Source organism: Heterodontus francisci, chromosome 6 (assembly GCF_036365525.1).
Source record: "Heterodontus francisci isolate sHetFra1 chromosome 6, sHetFra1.hap1, whole genome shotgun sequence".
NCBI lineage: Eukaryota > Metazoa > Chordata > Chondrichthyes > Heterodontiformes > Heterodontidae > Heterodontus > Heterodontus francisci.
In genome coordinates this window covers 79,451,537-79,475,828 of record NC_090376.1, presented here as the reverse complement: position 1 = coordinate 79,475,828, position 24,292 = coordinate 79,451,537, and the positions used below count along the sequence as shown (strand labels likewise).

At 42.7% G+C, this 24,292-nt stretch overlaps 1 protein-coding gene across 3 annotated transcripts in view; it reads right to left on the bottom strand.

Annotated features, from left to right (window-relative positions):
* ccdc83 (coiled-coil domain containing 83) overlaps nucleotides 1-24,292 on the bottom strand; it is a 107,145-nt gene that overhangs the window by 8,037 nt on the left and 74,816 nt on the right. For all 3 annotated transcript variants that reach the window (XM_068032882.1, XM_068032884.1, XM_068032885.1), the window contains exons 6-10: nucleotides 22,059-22,150; nucleotides 18,169-18,237; nucleotides 13,668-13,789; nucleotides 13,127-13,224; nucleotides 1,425-1,621 (exon numbers count right to left, since the gene is read on the bottom strand). In XM_068032882.1, the coding sequence (XP_067888983.1) occupies nucleotides 1,425-1,621; nucleotides 13,127-13,224; nucleotides 13,668-13,789; nucleotides 18,169-18,237; nucleotides 22,059-22,150 (578 nt within the window). The remainder of the gene's footprint in view (nucleotides 1-1,424; nucleotides 1,622-13,126; nucleotides 13,225-13,667; nucleotides 13,790-18,168; nucleotides 18,238-22,058; nucleotides 22,151-24,292) is intronic.

Below are 24,292 nucleotides of genomic sequence, written 5' to 3'. Positions count from 1 at the left end.
AAGAACCAAATCCAGAATTTGATCCAGCATCACTTCAGTGAGCTTTGTGTTTAGACCTGTGCCGATGTAAAACAACTAGTTTGGTTTTTCATCTGGTTCTTGTTTCGTAAACCTTAATCCATATGGACAATTTGTTTTAATATGAGTATTTTAAATGGATCTGGCTGCAAATGGAATCTTTGGATCATTACTGAGTCTGTGAAACACACTGGGACCTCTCCAATCTCTACTACACCAAGAAATCAGCTCCGGGATAGCTACATGTGTGGGATAGTGTGTGCAATTCAACAGAATGCATAGCCTCACAACTTCTTTTCTCCCCCCCCCCCCCCACCCCCCTCAGCCGCTCCCTCTTGCTTGCAGTCCCCCTCCCCTCCCCTGCCTATCTTGTCTCTCTCTCTCTCTCTCTCTCTCTCTCTTCCCCACATCCCCCGTGCAGGGAGCAGAAGCAGAAGAGAGCGGGGAGGAGAATTGGGAGGGAGCGGGAGTAGGGAGGAGAATCAGGAAGGAATGGGGAAGAGCGGGGAGGAGAAGTGGGAGGGAGCGGGGAGCAGAGGCAGAGCACGGGAGGAATCGGCAAGGCCACGAGTGAGGGCCCACGGGTGGCAGGTGGGGTGGGGGTACGGGTGAAGCAGCGAGTGGGGAGAAGTGGCGAGGCCGGGAGCAATTGGCGACGAATTACGTTTCCGCGTGCATGCACGAATTAGTCCTGGCAAGCCAGGTGCTGACGTAGGCTGCGCATGCGCAGCACCACACTGGCAGCAAGAGTCTGTTATGCGCAGGTGCAAAGCTGGGAGCACTCTGGTGACGTCGGTGCTGGGCTGTGTTGTCAGGAGTCACTTTGTTATAAAATATACCTTTTGTTGTGATATTTGATTTACTTGCTTGAGCTTTTCACGTAGGAGATTATGCTAATTCCATCGTAAAGAATAATTATTTCCTAAGGTATATTATTTTGTGAAAAGCTATTGAATGCTAGATTAAACTGCTAGTATAATAAAGCTAGTTCACAGTGCTGCTATAACAAAGGTGTCTGTTGGAAATCAAGGTGACCATTCATGACAGTGCAATTTCACAATGCTGATTTTTTTTTTTTGTTTTGTGTCCCCAACACATGATTTTGGAATTGAGTTCTGGTGGTTGTCAAAGTGTGCACTTAAGTCATGACTCAATATAAATGATAACATGCTGATGTGTATCTGAACAAATATTAAACTAAAAAGGAGTACACATCCTTACACTGTTGTATTTATATAAAAATATATTCACCAAGTTTTTCAGTACCATATGTATATAAAAATACAGTTTTATAAATACCAACCTTGAACTACATTCTGTATCTTTGGACTTGAATTTTTATGGAACTATATTGCTGGTATTGCTAAAGTTTTTGTTTTAATTTATTTTAATTTTATTTAACTAACCTCAAAGTATTTTTCATCTTCCTGCAGCAAATAGGTGAGATTCTGTGATACAGACTTGCCTAACTGGAACTGTGGTTCATCACTTCCTGGTTTTTCCTCTTTAAAATATGGCTGCAGTGATGAAGCTTTATTCTCTATTGCAAGCAGTTTTATATTCTTGAGTTTTGGTAGGTTGGAGCTGACATCATCATCGAACTCTGCAAAAGTATCAACAAAAATTAATATTTTAATACTTTAATATGTCACCACACCCATATACAATGTTTAAAAACTGATTGCCTGGAGCACTTGACAGGTGGGTTAAAGCAGTGAGTAGCTGATCCATGCAAGTCAGGAAGATCACACATTCAATGCCTGCTCTTGGTGAGTGAGTTAGTTGGTCTCAACCTGGCATCAAGTGGACAGCATGAATGAACCTGATGATTCCTAGTTTTGGACTCTCCCACAAGTGGAAACACCTTCTCCAAGTGTACCCTTTCAAACCCTGAAATAATTTTAAAGAGCTTCATCACACCAGAGAAGAACTCCAGTCTGTACAGTCTTTCTTGATAGTTGTACCCTCTTGGTTCTGGTATCATCCTTGTAAAACCCTTTTGCACTTTCTCCAGTGCTTCTGTATCCTTTATTGTCATTTGGAGACCAGACTGAGTACAGTATTCCAAGTATTGTCTAACCAAGGTTCTATATACGTTTAGCATAACTTCTCTACTTCTGAACTGTTTTCTTTGAGAACAAACTTTGTTTGTACTTGATATTGTTTTATTAACCTGCATTGCTACGTTTAACGATTGGTGTATCTGTTCAGCTAGGACCCTGTGCAACACTACCTCATTTTGAATTATTTTCCAAGGAGTAGCTGGCCTCTTCTTCCTACCAAAATGCACCAACTCTTACTTGTCTATATTGCAATTAATTTAACACTACACACCCATTCTGCAAGGTGGTAATGTCATCTTATACTTTGTCGCAGTCCTCCTCTGTGTTAACTATACCCCCCAATTTGGTGCCATTTGCAAATTTTGATATTGTACTTCTGATCCTGAAATCATTTATGCAAATTTATGAAAAAGAATGGTCCCAGCACCGATCTCTGTGGAACACCACTTCCCACCTTCCACTAGTCTGAATAGCTACCTTTAAACCTTTCCATCTCACAGCTTGACTTTTCCAGTGCTCTGCTTGCCTGTTCTAACCTCAACATGCTACAACTTATTCAGAATGCTGCAGCTCACTTGCTCACCCACAAAAGGTCCTGGACTCCCATCATAGGAATGGGAGTAGGCCATTCGGCCCCTCAAGTCTGCTCTGCCATTTGATAAGATTCTGGCTGATCTGATTGTAGTCTCAACTCCAGTTTCCTGTCTGCCCCCCATAACCTTTGACTCCCTAATCTATCAAAAATCTATCTAACTTAGCCTTGAATAAATTCAATGACGCAGTCTCCACTGCTTTCTGGGGAAGAGAATTCCACAGACCAATGACCCACTGAGAGAAAAAATTTCTCCTCATCTACGTCTTAAAAAGGGAGACCTCTTATTTTTAAACTGTCCCCTAGTTCTAGTCTCCCTCACAGAGGAAACATCTTCCCCATATCCCCTCAGGATCTTATGTTTCATTAAGACACCTCTCATTCTTCTAAACTCCCAACAGGTAAAGGCTCAACCTCTTCAACCTTTCTTTATAAGTCCTTCATCCCAGGAATGAGTTGAGTGAACCGTCTCTGAACTGCCTCGAATGCAATTATATCCTTTTTCAAATAAGGAGACCTAAACTGTACACAGTACTCCAAATGTGATCTCACGGGCAGCACAGTGGCGCAGTGGTTAGCACCGCAGCCTCACAGTTCCAGCGACCTGGGTTCGGTTCTGGGTACTGCCTGTGCGGAGTTTGCAAGTTCTCCCTGTGACTGCGTGGGATTCCGCCGGGTGCTCCGGTTTTCTCCCACAGCCAAAGACATGCAGATTGATAGGTAAATTGGCCATTGTAAATTGCCCCTAGTGTAGGTAGGTGGTAGGAGAATTGAGAGAAGGTGGGGATGTGATAGAGGACATGGGATTAATGTAGGATTAGTATAAATGGGAGGTTGATGGTCGGCACAGACTCAGTGGGCCGAAGAGCCTGTTTCAGTGCTGTATCTCTCTTTGACTCTATGACTAAGGCCTGTACAGCTGCAGTAAAACTTCCTTACTTTTATATTCCATTCCCCTTGCAATAAACACCAACATTCCATTTGCCTTCCTAATCACTTGCTGTGCCTGCAGACTAACTTTCTGTGATTCATGTACCAGGACACTCAAATCTGAGTTCTGCAATCTCTCTCCATTTAAAATAGTATACTACTTTTCTATTCTATTCTATTTTGTTCTATTCTATCTGCCAAAGTGTACAAGTTCACATTTTCCCACATTATCTGCCATCTGCCAAATTTTTGCCACTCACTTAACCTATCTATATTCCTTTGTAGACTCTTTATCTCCTCTTGACACTTTCCTAACTATCTTGGCATCATCGGCAAATTTAGCTACCATACATTCGGTCCCTTCATCCAAGTCATTGATATAGATTGTAAATAGTTCAGGCCCCAGCACTGATATCTGTGGCACTCCACTAGTTACAGCCTGCAATCTGCAAAAGACCCATTTATCACTACTCCCTGCGTTCTGTTAGCTAACCAGTCCTTTATCCATGCTAATATGTTACCCCCCGACACCATGCACTCTTATTTTGCCTAGTAACCTTTGATGTGGCACCTTGTCAAATGCCTTTTGGAAGTCCAAGTACACCACATCTACAGGTTCCCCTTTGTCCACCTTGCTTTTTACTTCCTCAAAGAACTCTAATAAATTAGTTAAACACTATTTCCCTTTCACAAAACCATGCTGACTCTGTCTGACCCCATTATGATTTAAGTATCTTGCTATAACATCCTGAATAATGGATTCTAGCAATTTCCCCATGACAGATGTTAGACTAACTGACCTATAGTTTCCTGCTTTCTGTCTCCCTCCTTTCTTGAATAAAGGTGTTACATTTGTGATTTTCCAATCCACTGGGGTGCATCCCCAGACACTCTCTCTAGAGGACCAACACTTGCTTTAGTTGCTCTTTTCCTTTTTAAATACTTGTAGAAACTCTTACTGTTTTTATATCTCTAGCTAGCTTTCTCTCATACTCTAATTCCTTCCTCTTTATTGATCTTTTAGTCATGAGAAGCAGAATGCAGACTGGTTTCAATCTCACTTTGAAGATCTGGAACCTGTCATAGCCACTAAGCACATTGCACTGTTGAACGACAAGAAAGCCCCCAGTGAGTTAACATCCGTAGCACTTTAAAGTAGCCAGAAGCGCTGCACAAAGAACAGCCAGGTGCTGTGCAAATGACTACTGGCAACACCTATGCAGTCGTATTCAGCTGGCCTCCAACGTCAGAGGAATGTATGATGGCATTAAGAGAGCTTTTGAGCCAACCATCAAGAAGATCGCCCCCTCCCCTCAAGTCTAAATCGGGGACACGATCACTGACCAACACAAGCAAATGAACCGCTGGGTGGAACACTACCTAGAACTGTACTGCAGGGAAAATATTGTCACTGAGACCGCCCTCAATGCAACCCAGTCTCTGCCAGTCATGGATGAGCTGGACAAACAGCCAACAAAATCAAAACTCAGTGATGCCATTGATTTTCTAGCCCGTGGAAAAGCCCCCAGGAAGGACGGCATTACCCCTGAAATAATCAAGAGTGCCAAGCCTGCTATACTCTCAGCACTCCACGAACTGCATTGCCTGTGCTGGGATGAGGGAGCAGTACCACAGGACATGTGCGATGCCAATATCATCACCCTCTCTAAGAACAAGGATGACTGCAACAACTACCATGGAATCTCCCTGCTCACTATAGTGGGGAAAGTCTTCGCTCGAGTCATTTTAAACAGACTCCAGAAGCTGGCTGAGCATGTCGACCCTGAGGCACAGTGTGGCTTTTGAGCAGAGAGATCGACCATTGACATGCTGTTCTCCCTTCGCCAGCTACAGGAGAAATGCCGCAAACAACAGATGCCCCTCTATGTTGCTTTCAAAGATCTCACCAAAGTCTTTGACCTTGTCAGCAGACGTGGTCTCTTCAGACTACTATCAAAGATCGGATGTCCACCAAAACTACTAAGTATCGTCACCTCATTCCATGACAATATGAAAGGCACAATTCAGCATAGTGGTGCCTCATCAGACCCCTTTCCTATCCTGAGTGGCATGAAACAGGGTTGTGTTCTTGCACCTACACTGTTTGGGATCTTCTTCTCCCTGCTGCTCTCACATGCGTTCAAGTCTTCAGAAGAAGGAATTTTCCTCCACATAAGATCAGGTGGCAGGTTGTTCAACCTTGCCCGTCTTAAAGCGAAGACCAAAGTACAGAAGGTCCTCATCAGAGAACTCCTCTTTGCTGACGATGCTGCATTAACATCCCACACAGAAGAGTGTCTGCAGAGACTCATCAACAGGATTGTGGCTGCCTGCAACGAATTTGGCCTAACCATCAGCCTCAAGAAAACGAACATCATGGGACAGGACGTCAGAAATGCTCCATCCATCAATATCGGCGACCACGCTCTGGAAGTGGTTCAAGAGTTCACCTTCCAGGCTCAACTATCACCAGTAACCTGTCTCTCGATGCAGAAATCAATAAAGGCGTCCGCTGCTATGTCCAGACTGGCCAAGACAGTGTGGGAAAACGGCGCACTGACATGGAACACAAAAGTCCGAGTGTTTCAAGCCTGTGTCCTCAGTTCTACAGCAGCGAGGCCTGGACAACGTACGTCAGCCAAGAGCGACATCTCAATTCATTCCATCTTCGCTGCCTCCGGAGAATCCTCAGCATCAGGTGGCAGGACCGTATCTCCAACGCAGAAGTCCTGGAGGTGGCCAACATCCCCAGCTTATACACCCTATTGAGCCAGCAGTGCTTGAGACGGCTTGTCCATGTGAGCTGCATGGAAGATGGCAGGATCCCCAAGGCCGCATTGTACAGCGAGCTCGTAACTGGTATCAGACCCACCAGCCGCCCATGTCTCCGCTTTAAAGACGTCTGCAAACGCGACATGAAGTCCTGTGACATTAATCACAAGTCGTGGGAGTCAGTTGCCGGTGATCGCCAGAGCTGGCGGACAGCCATAAAGGCTGGGTTAAAGAGTCAAAGAGACTTAGATGTTGGCAGGAAAAAAAAACAGAAGCGCAAGGAGAGCCAACTGTGTAACAGCCCCGACAACCAATTTTATCTGCAGTGTCTGTGGAAGTGTCTGTCACTCTAGAATTGGCCTTTATAGCCACTCCAGGCACTGTTTCACAAACCACTGACCACCTCTAGGCGCTTGCCCATTGTCTCTCGAGACAAGGAGGCCAAAGAAGAAGAGTCATCCTTTGCTGGTTCTTTAAAACTGTCCAATCTTCTGACTTGTCACTAATCTTCACACAATTGTACAGTGTTTCTTTCAATTTGATGCTATCCTTAACTTCCTTATTTAGCCACGGATGACGCACCCTTCTCACAGTCTTTCTTTCTCACTGGGACAAATCTTTGCTGACCGTTATTAAATATTTCCTTAAATGTCTGCCACTGCATCTCTACTGTCTTTCCTTTTAATCTAATTTCCCAGTTCACTTTAACCAATTCTGCCTTCATTCCCCTTATAATTACCTTTATTTAGGTTTAAAATACTAGTTTTAGACCCACACTTCTCACTTTCAAACTGGACATGAAATTCCATCATGTTTTGATCATATCACTTCCATCCTTGCCAAACCCCACTGCCTCTTTACAGTCCAGATTGATTTTAAGATCCTCACCCTTTTTCAGATCCCTCCATGCGCCCATGCTACCCAATCTAAGTGATCTCTTCCAGCTTTAGATCCCCTCACACACCACCTGGTGCCCTGACATGGTTTTACTTCCAATTCCCTGCTCCATCAGTGGCTGCTTGTTCAATTTTTACACGTTTTATTGTTAACTTATTCCTGGATATGGGTGATACTGGTGAGGCAATGTGGTGGACATTGAGTCTGGCAGGAGCATTGAGCAAATTGTTCTGTCTTGGATGGGGGTCAAGCTCTTGAATGTTGTTCTGGCTGCACCTATCCTTGTTGAACGATGATTTTTTTAGATGGGAGATGGAGGATAGAGTTTAAGGGTTCAAGAGATAAATGAATTTGTTGTAAAGTATCTAGCCTCTGCCCTGCTCTAAAAGCTACAACGTCGATATGGCTGCTCCATTTAAGCTTGTGCTGAATGGTGACCCCCAATATGTTGACGGTGGTGCCATTGAGGTTCAGGAAAGAATGCTGGCCGTTCTCCTGTTCGTAATGGTGATGACCGGATACATCTGTGCAAATATTCATTGCCATTTGTTAACCCAAACTCTATTTTATCCAGGTCCTGCTGTAGGCTAGTAGGCTTCATTATCAGAGGAATTGTGACTGAGGTTGAACACTAATTGTCAGCCAACAGTTCTACTCTGATCTTATGGTGTAAAAAGGTCAACAGCAACAAACTTGCATTTATATAGCATCTTTAATATAGTAAAACATCCCAAACCGCTTCAAAGGAGCACAGACAAAAACGGCCAAAGAAGTAGATATTAAGACAGATGACCTAAATCTTGATGGCTCGGTATGTGCAACTACTGCCCACTCTCTAATCTGCCTTTGCTCCCCAAGTTGTTTACATGGGGATAGGGTGGGAAGATTAGTTGAAGTAGAAGATCAACCACAATCTTACTGAATGGCGGAGCAGACTCAAGGGGCCAAATGACCTATTCCTTCTCCTATTTCTTATGTTGGCTCCTGCTTGAATCTCCACAGGTTTCCCTCCTCCCAAAACACCAAATAACGTTCTCTGTGACTGTGGTGTATTATTTCTGCTCTCTCTGCGCACAGGCAGCTGACGCCATTGCTGGTGACGGACAGCCCATCCCCTCCATGTGATTGGGGTGGGGGGAGCCGGCCACCCCAGCTATTTAATTAGCTGCCGTGCGGGAGATCGCAGCAGCTCTTTGGCGTGCAGCCTATGCATGCGGGCCGCCATTATTTGATTTCACCGCCGGGAGCAACAGCAGGTTCTTAAAATCCAGCCCACTGTGTGATGATCACTTCTACTATTGGCAATGTGAATAAACATGTCTAGAACTCGTTAAATACGAGGGTAAGCAGGTTATTCGCTATAGCCTTTTACACAATCAACTATGTCATCCTCCTTCAATGTCTGTGCTCTGTTATCTAGCTTGGGATAGGGGAATAACTCTAGTCTGATTCTACTCTTGCCTATTGTCTCTAGCACATCTCCAGTAATGGTTTCTCTTCTAGCCCTCAAACCATTAATTCCGGTGTCCCCAGGATCTATGGTAGGTCCCCTTCCTTCTCATCTACCTAGCTCTACCTCTCTTCTACTTTTCTTGACCCATCCACTGCCTCTGTGCTGTGAGGCTGTCCCACATCCAGTTTTGAATGAGCCACATTTTCCTCAGCTAAAGGTTGGGAAGAAAAATCTAACAATTTCAGCCATTGACACAAGCTCCATACCTCTGCAAATGACTCCATTCCCTTCCCCAGTCAATATCTGAGTGAAGCACACTATTAGAAACTGCAGTGCTCTATTTGACCCCAAGCTGAGCTCCCAGTCCTATATCCTCTTGAGCATAAGAACTACCTACTTCCATGCCTTTATCACTTCCGGAGATAACTATTCCAATACTCTCCCGACTAACCTTCAATCCTCCACCCTCTGTCAAGTTCAGCTCATACATTACTTGTCTGCCTGCGTAATGTACCACTTGCCGATCACTCCTTTCCTCACTGACCTTCATTGATTTTAGTCCCTCAGCATTTCTAATTCTCATCCTCATATTTAAATCCCTTCATGGCCTCACTTCTCCCCTTCTCGAGAAGCTTCTGCAGCCCTAGAATCCTGAAACTCTGAAATCCTCATTCCACTGATTCAGGTTTCCTTTGTATTGCCCTTGCTTTCATTCTACCATTGGTGGCTGTGCCTTCAATCATGTAGGCTCCAACTTCTGGAATTCTCTCCCTGAACCCATTTACCTCTGCACCATGCTTTCCTCTTTAAAGATCATACTTAAAACTGTACTCTTTGACCAAAAATTTTGTCACCTCTCCTATTAGTTCCTTGGCTAGCTCAGTGTCCATTTTTTGATTATATCTCCGTAGATTACTTCTTTGATTTGTTTCCCTCAAAACCTCTGACAGACCCAAGTGGCAGATGTATCTGTAGTCTGCCATATTTAAGTACAGTGGTAGTGCCATAATACCCAAAAGTGACAACATTGCCATCATAAGACCGGACTGGATTTTACCAAGCCCACAACGTCGGCCTCCATGGCGGGGGGTGGGGGGCCGGAAGATGGTTGTGGCAGAGGTCTGCCGTGGAGCTTGATGCCAGGAGGGCCCAGTCCAATCCTCCCAGCGGTGGCGAGGCTCAATGGTGCCCCCCCCCCACCCCCCTAACCACTGCTGGGCGACAGGACCTCAATTTCAATACTTAAATTAATGAGATGAATAAATTTAAGTCAACTTGAATCTTCTGGGCCTGCCTCGATCTTCGGCACGAGGGCCGGCACTCCCACAAGGGGAGGGAAAGGGGTCAAATAAGCATCATCAGTGTAGGGATGGTGGGAAGGAGTGAACTTTCAACTTTGTGCAGTGTGTGGGGGAGGGAAGGTCAGAATTCAAAGATGAGTTCTCCTATTGGCAATGTGAATAAACATGTCTAGAACTCGTTAATTACGAGGTTAAGCAGGTTATTTCTTTTTGTTCTCTCATCTCTTGGCACAGGGCACGTCTGATAGCTATATTCTTCAGGATTTGATCTCTGGTGGTGCTAATTGACATTCTTAGTAGAGGACACCTCAATGTTTCCTCCAAGTGATGTTCAACATGGAGGAGTACGATTTGTCAGTTGAAGGGGACGATAGATGGTGATCAGTTTCATAACTTTCCAATAATGTGATTTGAACTCATCATCTTTAGGTTGCTAGTCTAGTACCATAACCACTAGGCTACTGTACTTATGGAACTCCTTCCCTAAACACCAAACTCTCTTTTTAATTTGCTCTTTCAACTGCCCAGCAGCTTTGTTTCCTCCTTTCCCTCCTGCTCGCTTTCTCCACACCCTGTAAATTGCTTAGGGACATCTTTCTCTGCATGAGGAGCACTGTACAAACATATTTTTGTTTGTTAAATTGAGGAACAACAGAACGACTACCATAATTGTAGACCGTCTTGCCCTCGAAATTTCTCTATTTTCTTCCTAACCCCTTCTTCTTCTTTGGCCTTATCTTATTCCTTATCTCGAGAGACAATGGGTAAGCACCTGGAGGTGGTCAGTGGTGTGTGGAGCAGCGCCTGGAGTGGCTATAAAGGCCAAAGAAAAAATGCTGCCTTCCGTGTTGTTTCAGTCGCTGTGAGGCGACTATGGAGTGACCTCTCCATGGCGCATGCCTGGGCGAATGTATGGAGGTTGAGAGTTGCCCAAGCGCCTTTGTCTCTCCCGAGACGCCCATAAGGCAGTGGGGTTGTGAGGGCCCCTACACAGGTGTAGGAGGATGCCGGTGGGAGGAGGGGCTGCGAGGTAGAGGGGTGGAGGGAAGGGGGTGCGAGGGGGTAGGGGGGGTGCAGGGGAAGGGGGTGCAGGGAGAAGATGGTGCGAGGGGGGGGCTGGGAAGGGGTTGTGAGGGAGGAGAGGGGTGCGGAGCGGGGGGGGGGGGGGGGGTGTGGTGGGTGGTGAGCCGAGAGAGTGGAGCTGGGAAGGGGAAGGGGGTGGGGGGAAAGGGGATGCAGGTAATGCCATTTCCTCAGTTCCCAGCATCGACGCCTGGAAAGCTCATCCGCGTCCTTCGGGAGGTGAGCGACATCCTTGGGCGCCGGTACCAGCATTGCCGACAGTGCGCTGCAGATGCTCTCCAAGCCAATTCCCGCGGGCGCTTTGAAGTTGCGGCCGAGGAGCCGTTCGTGGCTTTTTGTGTGTTCGGGGCTTCCCCTTTGTGATAGACTTATTTCCCTCGGGTCCCACTGCTCCTTCTTCTCTGCAATGGACTTACCGCACGCCATGGCCGCGGACACTCTGGACGGTGTAGACAGCAGGATTGGAGATCAAAGTATCACCAGCTGTCCTTTGCAGTTTCGTCCGGATTACGTTCAATTTCATTGAGAAAATAAAGAGCAGGTATGGCTGGGGGAGGGCAGTGGGCCCAGGTAACGTAAACTAACTGTTAGCTTGTAGTTAGGGTTAAAATGAACTGATTAAAGAGCCAGGGGAGTTTAAACAGTTTAAGAGGGTAGATTGGGGGAGAAAACACTAAGAATGGGAGCAGATGGCCATGGATAGAGTTGAACAGCTAGGGAGCTTCCAGCCCAGGAGCCATCTTACCAAGAACTAGGAATGATAAATATAAGAAAGTCACTAATAAATCCAATCGGGAATTCAGGAGAAACTTCTTTACCCAGAGAGTGGTGAGAATGTGGAATTCGCTAACCCCAATACAAATTAAATAGATCAGCAATCTGAATAATCTCAATCCTCTTTCTCAAAAGGTATTAGCCTATAATTGTAGCTTTTTTTCTGGCAGTCTTCTCCATGTATCAATCTTGTCGAGGGGGAAAACAATCTTCTAATCATATCAAGACTAGTAAATTTTGTAAATGTGTGCTGATCAAGTTAAATAAACTGCTTACCACTACCTTATCTGTACCTTTCATTATTCTAAACATCTTCATCACATCTCCTTTGCCTTCTCCAGTCCAAGTAAACCACCTCCATCTTTCTTCATATGTTAATTCCTTAAAAACTGGAATCATCCATTGCATTTTACTCTAAACTATTTCCAAATATCTATATTATTTTGAGGTAAACTGACCTAATTTTGATACAATGCTCCAGAATTATATATGAGGAAAGAACTTCCATCAACAGAATTGCATTAAGTTCATGTGGTAACACAGAAGATGAGGTCCATCAATTTTTGTCTGATAAGTCTGATAATTTGCACATATTTGTTTTTATTCAAATCAGAGGTGAAGTTATTTGTTCAAAGCAAAAAAGAGGTTATCTCTTCAAAATTTGAGAAAATATTCATCACCCTACAATAGATTTTTAAGAGGTTAAAGATTAAAGTCAGTTAATCTGTGATGTATAAGAAAATACATCCAGTTTGTCGGCCAGAAGAATGACTATTAGACATTTAAAAAAAGAAATATCTCAATATAGCTCCAACAAATAAAACTTAATCAATTTCAAATTTAGCATTATGAAAATGGGCAATTGGAGTTTACTAAATATTTTGTTAGAAACCAACCAAAGATCTGTCAAGGATTGCCCCTCCAACGTCCAGACATCTGCTGAAATCTGGATTGTCTGCAAGATGACAATTGTCTTATTATTGCCTTGTTCTATGATCCTAAATCATTGTGTTTAGGTACTTGAGTACAGTACATGAAATGGTGTGAATTGAATATCAAATGTTCTGTACATTGTTAAATATTAATACCATACTTCCTACCTTTTTACCATATGTAATGATTTTTTATAGTATTGCAGACAAAGTAATATTGTTTAACATAACATTGCAGAAATCCATCAAATTTTGTTTTCCAAAATTAAGACAGCTCTTGCGTGGTTTACAGGCATGTTTTATATTATTACCTGAAGGTTGACCTCTGAGCTCTAATTCAACTAAATCTCGTTCAAGTACCCCACCGTCTTGGCCTTCAGGTCCAATTGCATGAATCTCAAATAAGTTCCTGTGACCATCAGAAATAAAGAATCATTAAGTAACCAGACAGTGTGAGAAGAAAAATTATTTTGCATTTGTCAGTTGGAAACCAAAACAGGTGACTTTACTAGATCTGCCCTTGAATATGATGCAGTTAATATAAGGAATGGAGCTACATGCTACTAAAAATTGAATTTCTCCACACAAGTTTTTCCAAGATGGTAATTATTTTGAGCAGTACTATTTAAATTGAGTTTACAGCAAATATTTAGAGCTTGGTAAATCCATAAATGTAAGTTTTAATTATAGTCTATACCAAAGTGTTAAACAGAAAAGAATGGAGTTAGTACAATAATAGATACATTGAACATAGGGGCCAGTATTGAAATGTTAATACAATCATTAAAAGATCTGTACAGTCATAATTTTGAGGTAGTCAGAGACATATAAATACTTGTGGGTGTGAATTACCTGCATATATTAAGGTCACTGATCTGACAATCAAACAGTTGACTCAAAACTTCTAGATTTTCCTCTTCAACCTTTTGAACTGCTTGCTCTATATTAGCAACTTCCAGGCGATATAGCTTTAGCTGCAGAAATAAAAATAAAACACAAATGAAGTTCTGAAATTTAACTAAGTTATTGGCCTGGAATTCGTGGTCAGCAACGAAGCAAGGGCGGTCAATACTGACCTGGAAGAAAGCTGCCCACACAGATCTAGTAAGCTCTGTGGCGTGGTTTTCCCCTGTTCTGCCAGCAGTTTAAATCTGGTACCAAGTCATGGGGATGTCTTGGAAGTTTGCAGCAGTGATATCAGCAAACAGGTTAAGCAGCCAAGTTAAAACCATTTAATATCCTTTACTTTTAATTTAAATTTTAAGATAGCAAAATAAATGATTATGATTGCATTAAGATAGAAGCTAAAATAAAGATAAAACTTTAAAAAAAAAGTTTTAACATGGAATTTTATCATTATGGACACATTTGAGTCCACAAATATAAAATTAAATTTTTAGGGCCAGTGAGTGTATTTAGCAGTAATTATGTAGGTAGTACATCATTAAAAACTCAGTTGCACCTCATTCAACAAAGTGTAACATTTTCAAGGATTTTTACAGCAAGACTAACAGCGTAAAAATGGAAGTTTTCATCAAATCATGATTGCAATGGAGATTACAATCTGTGGGAACCTCTACAGTGCATGCTTTGGAGGCATGTACACTCACTGACAACAGCTTCTAGATTATCAGAAAAGCAAAATACTGCGGATGCTGGAAATCGGAAACAAAAACAAAGCGTTGGAAAAACTCAGCAGGTCTGGCAGCATCTCTGGAGAGAGAAGCAGATTTAATGTTTCAGGTCAGTGACCTTTCATCAGAACTGGCAAAGGTTAGAAAATATAATAGGTTTTAAACAAGTGGGGGTGGGGGGTTGAAGAGAGCAAAAGGGAAGATGTGTGATAGGACAGAGGGCCGGAGAGATTAACTGTCCACTAATATTCATCATATTCCCTTCCCTTCCTCGACTGGGAATAGACTGTCCACTAATATTTATTATAGCATCTGCAACACTTCCCTTCCCAGTCCTGATGAAAGGTCACTGACCTGAAACATTAACTCTGCTTCTCTCTCCACACATGCTGCCAGACCTGCTGAGAGTTTTTCCAGCACTTCCTGTTTTTATTCTAGATTATCATGTTATTTGCACTTGTGTGGAATCCCAAAGTTGCTGTCGGTTTCAGTGGAGTAATGATAGTGACGTTGACAGTTTCACCATCATTACCACAGCAAAATATGGGCTATTAGATTGAATGATATACAGTCTGCTTTTGATAAATCAGCATTTAATTTAACTCACAGGAAGACCTTACATAAAGCACTGCTGAATTTATCTCCTTGGGTAATCCTAGATCTATATGGTTTTAAAACATGGTACACACTTCCTGACCACAACTTTACTTCCTATATTGCACTTTCTAATATCAATGTTTAACTTCTATTTTTCTTGGCAACTTCACAGAACCATGACCATTTGTTGTTGAACCAACTTAATCACTCAAAATGCTTTTTGATTGAAGAAAAAAAAAATCTTGTACTTTTTGTTCAGTAACTGAAATTTCTAATGTCAAAGTGATGGGATTGAAGGCCGATAAATCCCCAGGGCTTGATAATCTACATTCCAGAGTACTTAAGGAAGTGGCCCTAGAAATAGTGAATGCATTGGTGGTCATCTTCCAAGATTCTATAGACTCTGGAACAGTTCCTACAGATTGGAGGGTAGCTAATGTAACCCCACTATTTAAAAAGGGAGGTAGAGAGATAACAGCAAATGCATGGCAGATGCAATATAATGTGGATAAATGTGAGGTTATCCACTTTGGTAGCAAAAACAGGAAGGCAGATTATTATCTGAACAGCTATAAACTGAGAGAGGGGAATATGCAGCAAGACCTGGGTGTTCTCGTACACCAGTCGCTGCAGGTGGTAAAAAGGGCAAATGGTATGTTGGCCTTCATAGCGAGAGGATTCAAGTACAGGAGAAGGGATGTCTTGCTGCAATTATACAGGGCCTTGGTGAGGTCACACCTGGAATATTGTGTGCAGTTTTGGTCTCCTTATCTGAGGAAGGATGTTCTTGCTATAGAGGGAGTGCAACGAAGGTTTACCAGACTGATTCCTGGGATGGCGGGACTGACGTATGAGAATAGGTTGAGTCCATTAGGATTATATTCGCTGGAGTTAAGAAGGGTGAGGGGGATCTCATAGAAACATATAAAAATCTAACAGGACTTGACAGGGTAGATGCAGGAAGGATGTTCCCAATGGTGGGGGAGTCCAGAACCAGGGGTAAACCTTTCAGTACTGAGATGAGGAGAAATCTCTTCACCCAGAGAGTGGTGAGCCTGTGGAATTCACTACCACAGAAAGCAGTTGAGGCCAAAACATTGTATGTTTTCAAGAAGGAGTTAGATATAGCTCTTGGGGCGAAAGGAATCAAATGATATGGGGGGGGGGGCGAAAGCGGGAACAGGTTACTGAGTTGGATGATCACCATGATCATAATGAAGGGCGGAGCAGGCTTGAAGGGCCGAATGGCTTACTCCTCCTATTTTCTATGTTTCAGCAAAATAATAAATTAAATATTTCAGAAAAAACATGATTTAATTTACTCATTGACTTTTGTGTCTTTTAGTACCTCAATTAGCATTTTTACTTGAAGGACTTGATCTCTCCCAAAGGCCTTTTTGCCTGGAGATCCTGCAACCTGAGTATCTGTAAATCCAAGTAACTAGCTCAATATCTAGTTATAGCTCCACATCAAAAGAACATGCATCAAATCACTCACTTAATTTTCTTCAAGATTGGTTTACATCCGTAACAAAGTGAAACTATGCAGTGTGATATTTCAAATGTGTTGGATATACAATAGAATATGCTTATTTTGAATGGAAACTAAACGACGATGGCAAGAAAAAACGTGGTCAAATTTGGTGAAAGATAAGGATGGGTACATGCATTTCCAAGTAGAGAGAGAAACGTTCTCAACTGCCGAAGGTTTTCAAAGTCTGGAAGATTCAGCCCAAGGTGTTTCACAGGTATGTAATCAGACAAAAATGGACACTGTGGCAAAGAAGGATATTAGGAGAGGTGATTAAAAGCTTCGTTGAAGTGGCAAATTTTAAGGAGGGTCTTAAAGTAGGAGATAGAGGTGGAATGGCATAGGTTTAACAGAGGCAATTCTAGAGCTTCGGGCTGAGATGGCTGCAGACACAACTGCCAATGGTGGAGTGAAATTAATGATATTGCAAAAGCGGCCAGAGGTGGAGGAACGCAAACTTAACTTGGAAAGCAAGGAAAGGTAGGAAATGGAGCCGAGTGATTTATGCTAAATAGACACTCCTGGCAGTTATTGTATTTTAATAGGATGCCAATACTGCACCAATAGAAGCCTCATTCTCACTCCAAATAAACACTTTTAGATTCCTATTTACAGTTCTAATAATCAACTGTAATAATCAAGGTAACATTGGATCTAAATGCAACAGTCAAGGAAGAACACTGATCTAAATAGCATTTACTAGATCTAACCACAGTATAGTTCAATGGGAAACATCAAATCAGATAGTGGTAAATGGGCTGCAAAATGCATCTGCAAGTGAAATGAGGTTACTGCAAAAAAAGGAGCATAGTAACACCCAAGTATGTGAAATCTTTATGCTGCAATGAAAAGGTAAATGAAGCAAATACTAAATCATAAAATCATACAGTATAGAAAGAGGCCATTCAGCCTCTTGTGCCCATGCCATCAATTTTTATTGTCATCAAAATGTTTTCATTCTTTATGTCTTTACTCAGTTATTCATTCATTCACTCACACTAAGGCACACTGGAATGTCCTTCCACATAAGCTGTTTCAAGGGACCCCCTACTGCCACCATTTCAAAGTATATTCTACTCCTAACAGCCACTTCTCATCTCCCTCCCAATGCCTGAAGAAAAACAAATGAAACCGGACATTGTACAGTTGTCAGCAAACAACTCCACTTCTGATCTAATGATGACGGGAAGGTCATTGATGAAACAGCTGAAGATAATTGGGTCTAGAATTCTGACCTGAGGAACTCCTGCAGTGATGTCCTGGGGTGGAGATGACTGGCCTCCAACAACCACAACTATCTTTCTTTGTGCCAGGTATGATTCGAGCCACTGGAGATTTTTTCCCTGATCCCCATCCACTCTGATAGATGCATGCAACTGTAGTAACATTCAGAAGCTCAACACTATCCAGGACATAGAAGTTTAATTGATTGGCACTCCTGCCATTGGATTCAACAGCAAACTTTGGTACATGGTCTCTTGAGGAAATAGGCTGATGAGCAAAGGGTCTGTTTGTGTTCTATACTTCGGAATGTTCCAATTAAAGAATGTAATATGCAGTTAAAAAAAAATCTAGCTTCACATTTTCTTACCTCTTTCTTTAGCCATGCATTTTCCTTTACTTCTTGGCGACTGAATCTACCCATATAACTAATGGCTTGCTGAACAGAAGAGTAAATATTTTTTAAAGAATCACATTAATAGATTGTCATATATTCTCAATATACTTTGATACAGAGTAGACTGTTTTGAACAGCAGCAGGACAAGTAGCTACTGCAGAAACAGGATCAGCAGAAACAGCATCAATCAAAACAAAATTATGAAGGGCTAGCCCTAGTTATTCAGAGAACACAGTGGAAAACACTGAACTTCAGGGATTGCACCGCATAGCTATGGTCAGACTACTGACCATACAGTGAAAAAGTATATTGTAAAAGCAAATACTTACACATCATAATAATGGCTTGGAATTTCCAGAAAACATCATATTCCAATGTAGTTCCAGGGAATTACAGTGTGCCTAATTTATGCTAGTTTTTATGCCACACCAAAATTTACTTGGCCATTTGCAATGCTCTGCTGGACCCACTGCCAAAACACTAAAAAAAGTTGATTATGCAAGCTCCACCCCCATTAAAAACAGTGGCCATCACAAATTTACTGGATTTGCACTATTTTACTCATTGGAGAACACCATTGCAGAAAGGCACTGGTGGATTCAAATTACTGAAAAAGTTAGTTCTGGGCACAGGATTTGAAGGGTGAAAGAATAGAAAAAAGGCTATTGTGAAATAACCTGTTGTTCATTTTATGATTGTGTAATTAAGATGAAATTTTATTATAGATACAATGGCCTAAAAATTAGACTGGGCATGTTTACAAGATCAGATTCAGTGCAGCGTGACCAATGTGTGCCTGAACAGAACATCCTGAGGATTGATGGACACTAGTCATTGAACCTCGTCAACACAGCTGCGTGAGTTGCCGCTGTTTGCTGCGCTTCCACAGACAGCTTGCCCAAGTGTAGATATCAATATCAGGCTGTCTGCTTGACCAGCAGCAGCTGTCAGGTGAGTTATGCGATGGAGGAAGGAACTGCAGTAAGCTATGAGGGATGGGGGGTAAGCACAGAGCGCTTGCAACTTCTGTGAGATGGTGGAGCACTGTTGCTCTTCCTGGCTCAATATTTCTAGCGGAGAAGAGAAGCGGCGATTGTGGGAGGGACCGTGAAACGTAATGCGGCGATTGATGCGACGATCGCAGGAGGGAGCCGGGTACCGTTTGCGAGGGTAAGGAGTGTTAAAGGGGCGATCGTGGCCATTGAGGGTCTTTTTTTTATTCCTTTGGGGGGTGTTGTCATCACTGGCTAGACCAGCATTTATTGCTCATCCCTAATTGCCCTTGAGCAGGTGGTGGTGAGCTGCATTCTTGAACCGCTGCAGTCCTCGGGGTGTAGGTACACCAACAGAGCTGTTAGGAAGGGAGTTCCAGGATTTTGACCCAGCGACAGTGAAGGAACAGCGATATAATTCCAAGTCAGAATGGTGTGTGGCTTGGAGGGAAACTTGCAGGTGGTGGTGTTCCTATGCATCTGCTGTCCTTGTCTTTCTAGGTGGTAGAGGTTGTGGGTTGGAAGGTGCTGTCAAAAGAGCCTTGATGAGTTGCAGCAGTGCATCTTGTAGATGGTACACACTGCTGCCACTGTGCGTCAGTGGTGGAGGGAGAGAATGGTGAAGGTGGTGGATGGGGTGCCAATCAACGGGCTGCTTTGTCCTGGATGGTGTTGAGCTTCTTGAGTGTTGGTGCTGCACCCATCCAGACAAGTGAAGAGTGTTCCATCGCACTCCTGACTTATGCCTTATAGATGGTGGACAGGCTTTGGGGAGTCAGGAGCTGAGTTACTCGCTGGAGAATTCCCAGCTTCTGACCTGCTCTTGTAGCCACAGCATTTAAGTGGCTATTCCAGTTCAGTTTCTGGTCAATGGTGACCCCCAGGATGTTGATGGTGGGGGATTCAGCGATGGAAATGCCACTGAACGTCAAGAGGAGATGGCTGGATTCTCTCTTGTTTGAGATGGTCATTGCCTGGCACTTGTATGGCGTGAAAGTTACTTGCCACTTATCAGGCCAAGCTTGGATATTGTCCATGTCTTGCTGCATTTCTGCACGGATTGCTTCAGTATCTGAGGAGTCGTGAATGGTGCTGAACATTGTGAAATCTTCAGCAAACATCCCCACTTCTGACCTTATGATGGAGGGAAGGTCATTGATGAAGCAGCTGAAGATGATTGGGCTTGGGACACTGCCCTGAGGAACTCCTGCAGTGATGTCCCAGGACTCAGATGACTGACCTCCGAAAACCACAACCATCTTTCTTTGTGCTAGGTATGACTCCAACCAGTGAAGCGCTTTCCTCTGATTCCCATTGAATCCTGTTTTGCTAGGGCTCTTTGATGCCATACTCGGTCAAGTGCTGCCCTGATGTCAAGGGCAGTCACTCTCACCTCACCTCTTGAGTTCAGCTCTTTAGTCCAGGTTTGGACCAAAGCTGTAATGAGGTCAGGAGCTGAGTGGCCCTGGCGGAACCCAAACTGAGCATCACTGAACAGGTTATTGCTGAACAAGTTACACTTGATAGCACTGCTGACAACCCCTTCCATCACTTTGCTGATTATCGAGAGTAGACTGATAGGGTGGTAACTGGCCAGGTTGGATTTGTCCTGCTTTTTGTGCACAGGACATACTTGGGCAATTTTCCACATTGCCGGGCAGATGCCAGTGTTGTACTGGAATAGCTTGGCTGGGGACGCAGCTGGAGCACAAGTCTTCAGTACTATTGGGTGAGGGGCTTTGGGTTCAATTAATTTCTTTTCCAATTGAGCAGTGCCATTTTTATTGCTGGCAGATGCCGGAGACATCGCAGACAGTGACGTTTCTGTCGATAAGGCTGCATTTGCGCATATGCCAGTACTGCGCCACCTAGTGGTTGCATTCAGTAAATGCAGCCTTTTTTTATAACTGACCTGGAGTTGGAGGCTGCAGGAGCTGCTGAAGAATTCTGATGCCTGTTCCACTCCTCAACATCTACTTGGGGCCCTTCAACGGGCATTGGTCCCATGAATTACTAATTTAAGGGTTTAACACTTGTTTTAAGCATTGGCCTGGGATGCCCCACAAATTTAGCACCAAAACCAACACCCACATTGGGTGCAGGTAGTCCCACTGCTAAATTGGTATGCTTTGTGCCCGTTTTATGCCTGAATAATTAGTGCAATTCGTACCAATTTCTATCCCTATAACTCCTGGTCCTTGTTATAAATAAAAGGGTAAAATTTACAATCACTACATGGTAATGAGAAGTAAATTCTTGTCAGAAAGGACCTTACTAACAGCACATAGTATGAGTAAATTTTTTCTAAGTTTTAGAAGCCAAGTTGTAAAATCTTTGGATTAGGTTTATATTACAAATAGGATGATCGTTCCTTAGTGAGTTCATAAAATACAAAGAAACATTAATTGAAATTAGTTTAAATTAACTAAATCTATTCTAACTTGAATGCAGTTAATCATTTTTATATTCATAATATCTTTAAATGAATGCCATAAAAAATTAAATTATTGTCTATAAATTGTCGAACTATCTGAGGAGGTGATGATTACATATATATTATATATATATGTGTGTGTGTGTGTGTACATATATATTAAGAAATGAGTATAGGACACTGACATCGCTGTGACATATGATTTAATTTCCCAGATATTTTGGCTTTAGATCATTGCTGAAGGATCGGGGAAAACAACGATCACTATCAATAACGTTAACACAGCAAATTCCTAGGCACTGTGTGCTCTGGCTGTTTTCACCACTTTTAATATAGAGGAGAATGATGATTAAATTTTAAGAATCAAACTTGTGCACCACAAGTGTTGCAATGCAACACAATAAGAACAAAATGATAAATTGAGCATTTCAGTTACCTGTGCAGCAAATGTTTTTTTTTCATCCATTTGTTCCTTCGTTAATCTGTCAATATCTTCCTTTGCCCTAGCTAAGGCTCTATGAAAGTGATCTTTGAAAACAAAGATAAATTTAAAAATGAAAAATTTGGGCAAATTACTACATGATGTAGTGTTTACCCATATAACTCAGTAAGAGTTATATTCAGCCCCTTGCAATAATGAAGTTCGCAAAACTCATCTAGGGCAATAGCATGAGTGCTGCAATTAGCCTTCCAGCCACTGAGCTTCATAACTGAAAACTAACCAAAGTTCATGCTAATTATCCAGTGACCCCTGCTGTATGGTGGTTGGATAAGGACTGGAACAGGTTCAATGTAATGGTCCCAATGATAGAATATTATGCTAGCAGTCATTTTCCATGCTTACATATGAAAAGTGGTCTGCTGGACTGTGTTGCATGGGATCATTTTACTCATGAAACCATACATTACCAAAAGTCAGATCTTTCAGCATAAGAGAAGAAAAATACAAGATAGAAACTTATTCTTATATTCACTTGGCAAAAATAAATACACAATTTGTTTTAATATGGAAAGATATGACTTAAGGCAATGATAAACCTATATATTTTTATTCTCTGCAGCTTGCTCACAGGATCTAATGTGCCCTGACTGCCAATAAACAGTCACCTTATTTGATTGGAAATGCCATTAAGCTGTTGACTATGATTGTGACTATCCAGTATCTTCATTTAACATCGGTCTAAGTAAATTCCATCAATTAACAGGTTGTACCAGCTTGTTTCACTTGGTAATACCGTCTCCTCTGAGTTAGAAGATTGTGGGTGCAAGCCTCACTCTACTGGAGCATAATGCGGGAAAATGTGAAATTGTCCATTTTGGCAGGAAGAATAAAAAAGCATATTATCTAAATGGTGAGAGAGGCAAAAGAATCTGGGTGTCCTCGTGCATGAATCACAAAAGGTTATTATACAGGTTCAGCAAGTAACTAGGAATGTGATTCTGTGAATGTTATTGTTTATTGCAAGGGGAATTGAATCCAAAAGTAGGGAGGTTAGGCTTCAGTTGTACAGGGCATTGGTGAAACCACATCTGGAGTACTGTGTACAGTATTGGTTTCCTTATTTAAGGAAGGATGTAAATGCGTTGGAAGCAGTTCCGAGAAGGTTTATTAAACTAATACCTGCAGTTGGCAGGTTGTCTTATGAAGAAAGGTTGGACAGGCTAGGTTTGTATCCACTGGAGTTTAGAAGAGTAAGAGGCGACTTGATTGAAACGTATAAGATCCTGAGCGGTCTTGACAGGGCAGATGTGGAAAGGATGTTTCCCCTTGTGGCAGAATCTAGAATTAGGGGTATAATAAAAGCAAAAACTGCGGATGCTGGAAATCTGAAATAAAAACAAGAAATGCTGGAACCACTCAGCAGGTCTGGCAGCATCTGTGAAAAGAGAAGCAGAGTTAACGTTTCGGGTCAGTGACCCTTCTTCGGAACTCAGAACTAGAATTAGGGGTCACTTTAAAAATAAGGGGTCGTCCATCTAAGACAGAGATGAGGAGCAATTTTTTCTCTCAGACGGTCTTGAGTCTTTGGAACTCTCTTCCTCAAAAGGCGATGAAAGCAGAGTCTTTGAATATTTTAAGGCAGAGGTAGATAAATTCTTGATAAGCAAGGGGGTGAAAGGTTATCGGGGGTAGGTAGGAATGTGGAGTTGAGGTTACAATCAGATCAGCCATCATCTTGTTGAATGGCAAGCAGGCTCAAGGGGCCGAGTGGCCTACTCCTGCTCCTAATTCTTATGTTTGTATGTACTGTGGGAGTGCGACATTGTCAGAAGTCCATTGCAGAAAGGCTGGACTCAAAATACTGAAAAGATTAGTTCTGGGCTATCAAACTATGGAGAGTCATCTGCCTGCAAAGATGGTTGTAAATGATCCCATGGCACTACAAGAAGAACAGCGAGAGTTTGACTGATGTCCTGACATCTCTTCTCACTCAATGCCACCAGAAACATTATCCAGTTATACCTTCATTTGCTGTATATGTGGCAAATTGGCTGCTGCATTTGTCTACATAACAGTGAGTGCAATTCAAAAGCTGGAGTCTGGAGGGGGAGTATGACTGGAGGTCTGAGAGAGGGAGATCTGAGGTCGGGAGCCAGAGCTTGGGGGGTAGGAAGATTAGGGTTGAAGACTGGGGAGGAGGAAGATTGGTATGGAAGGAGATCGAAGAT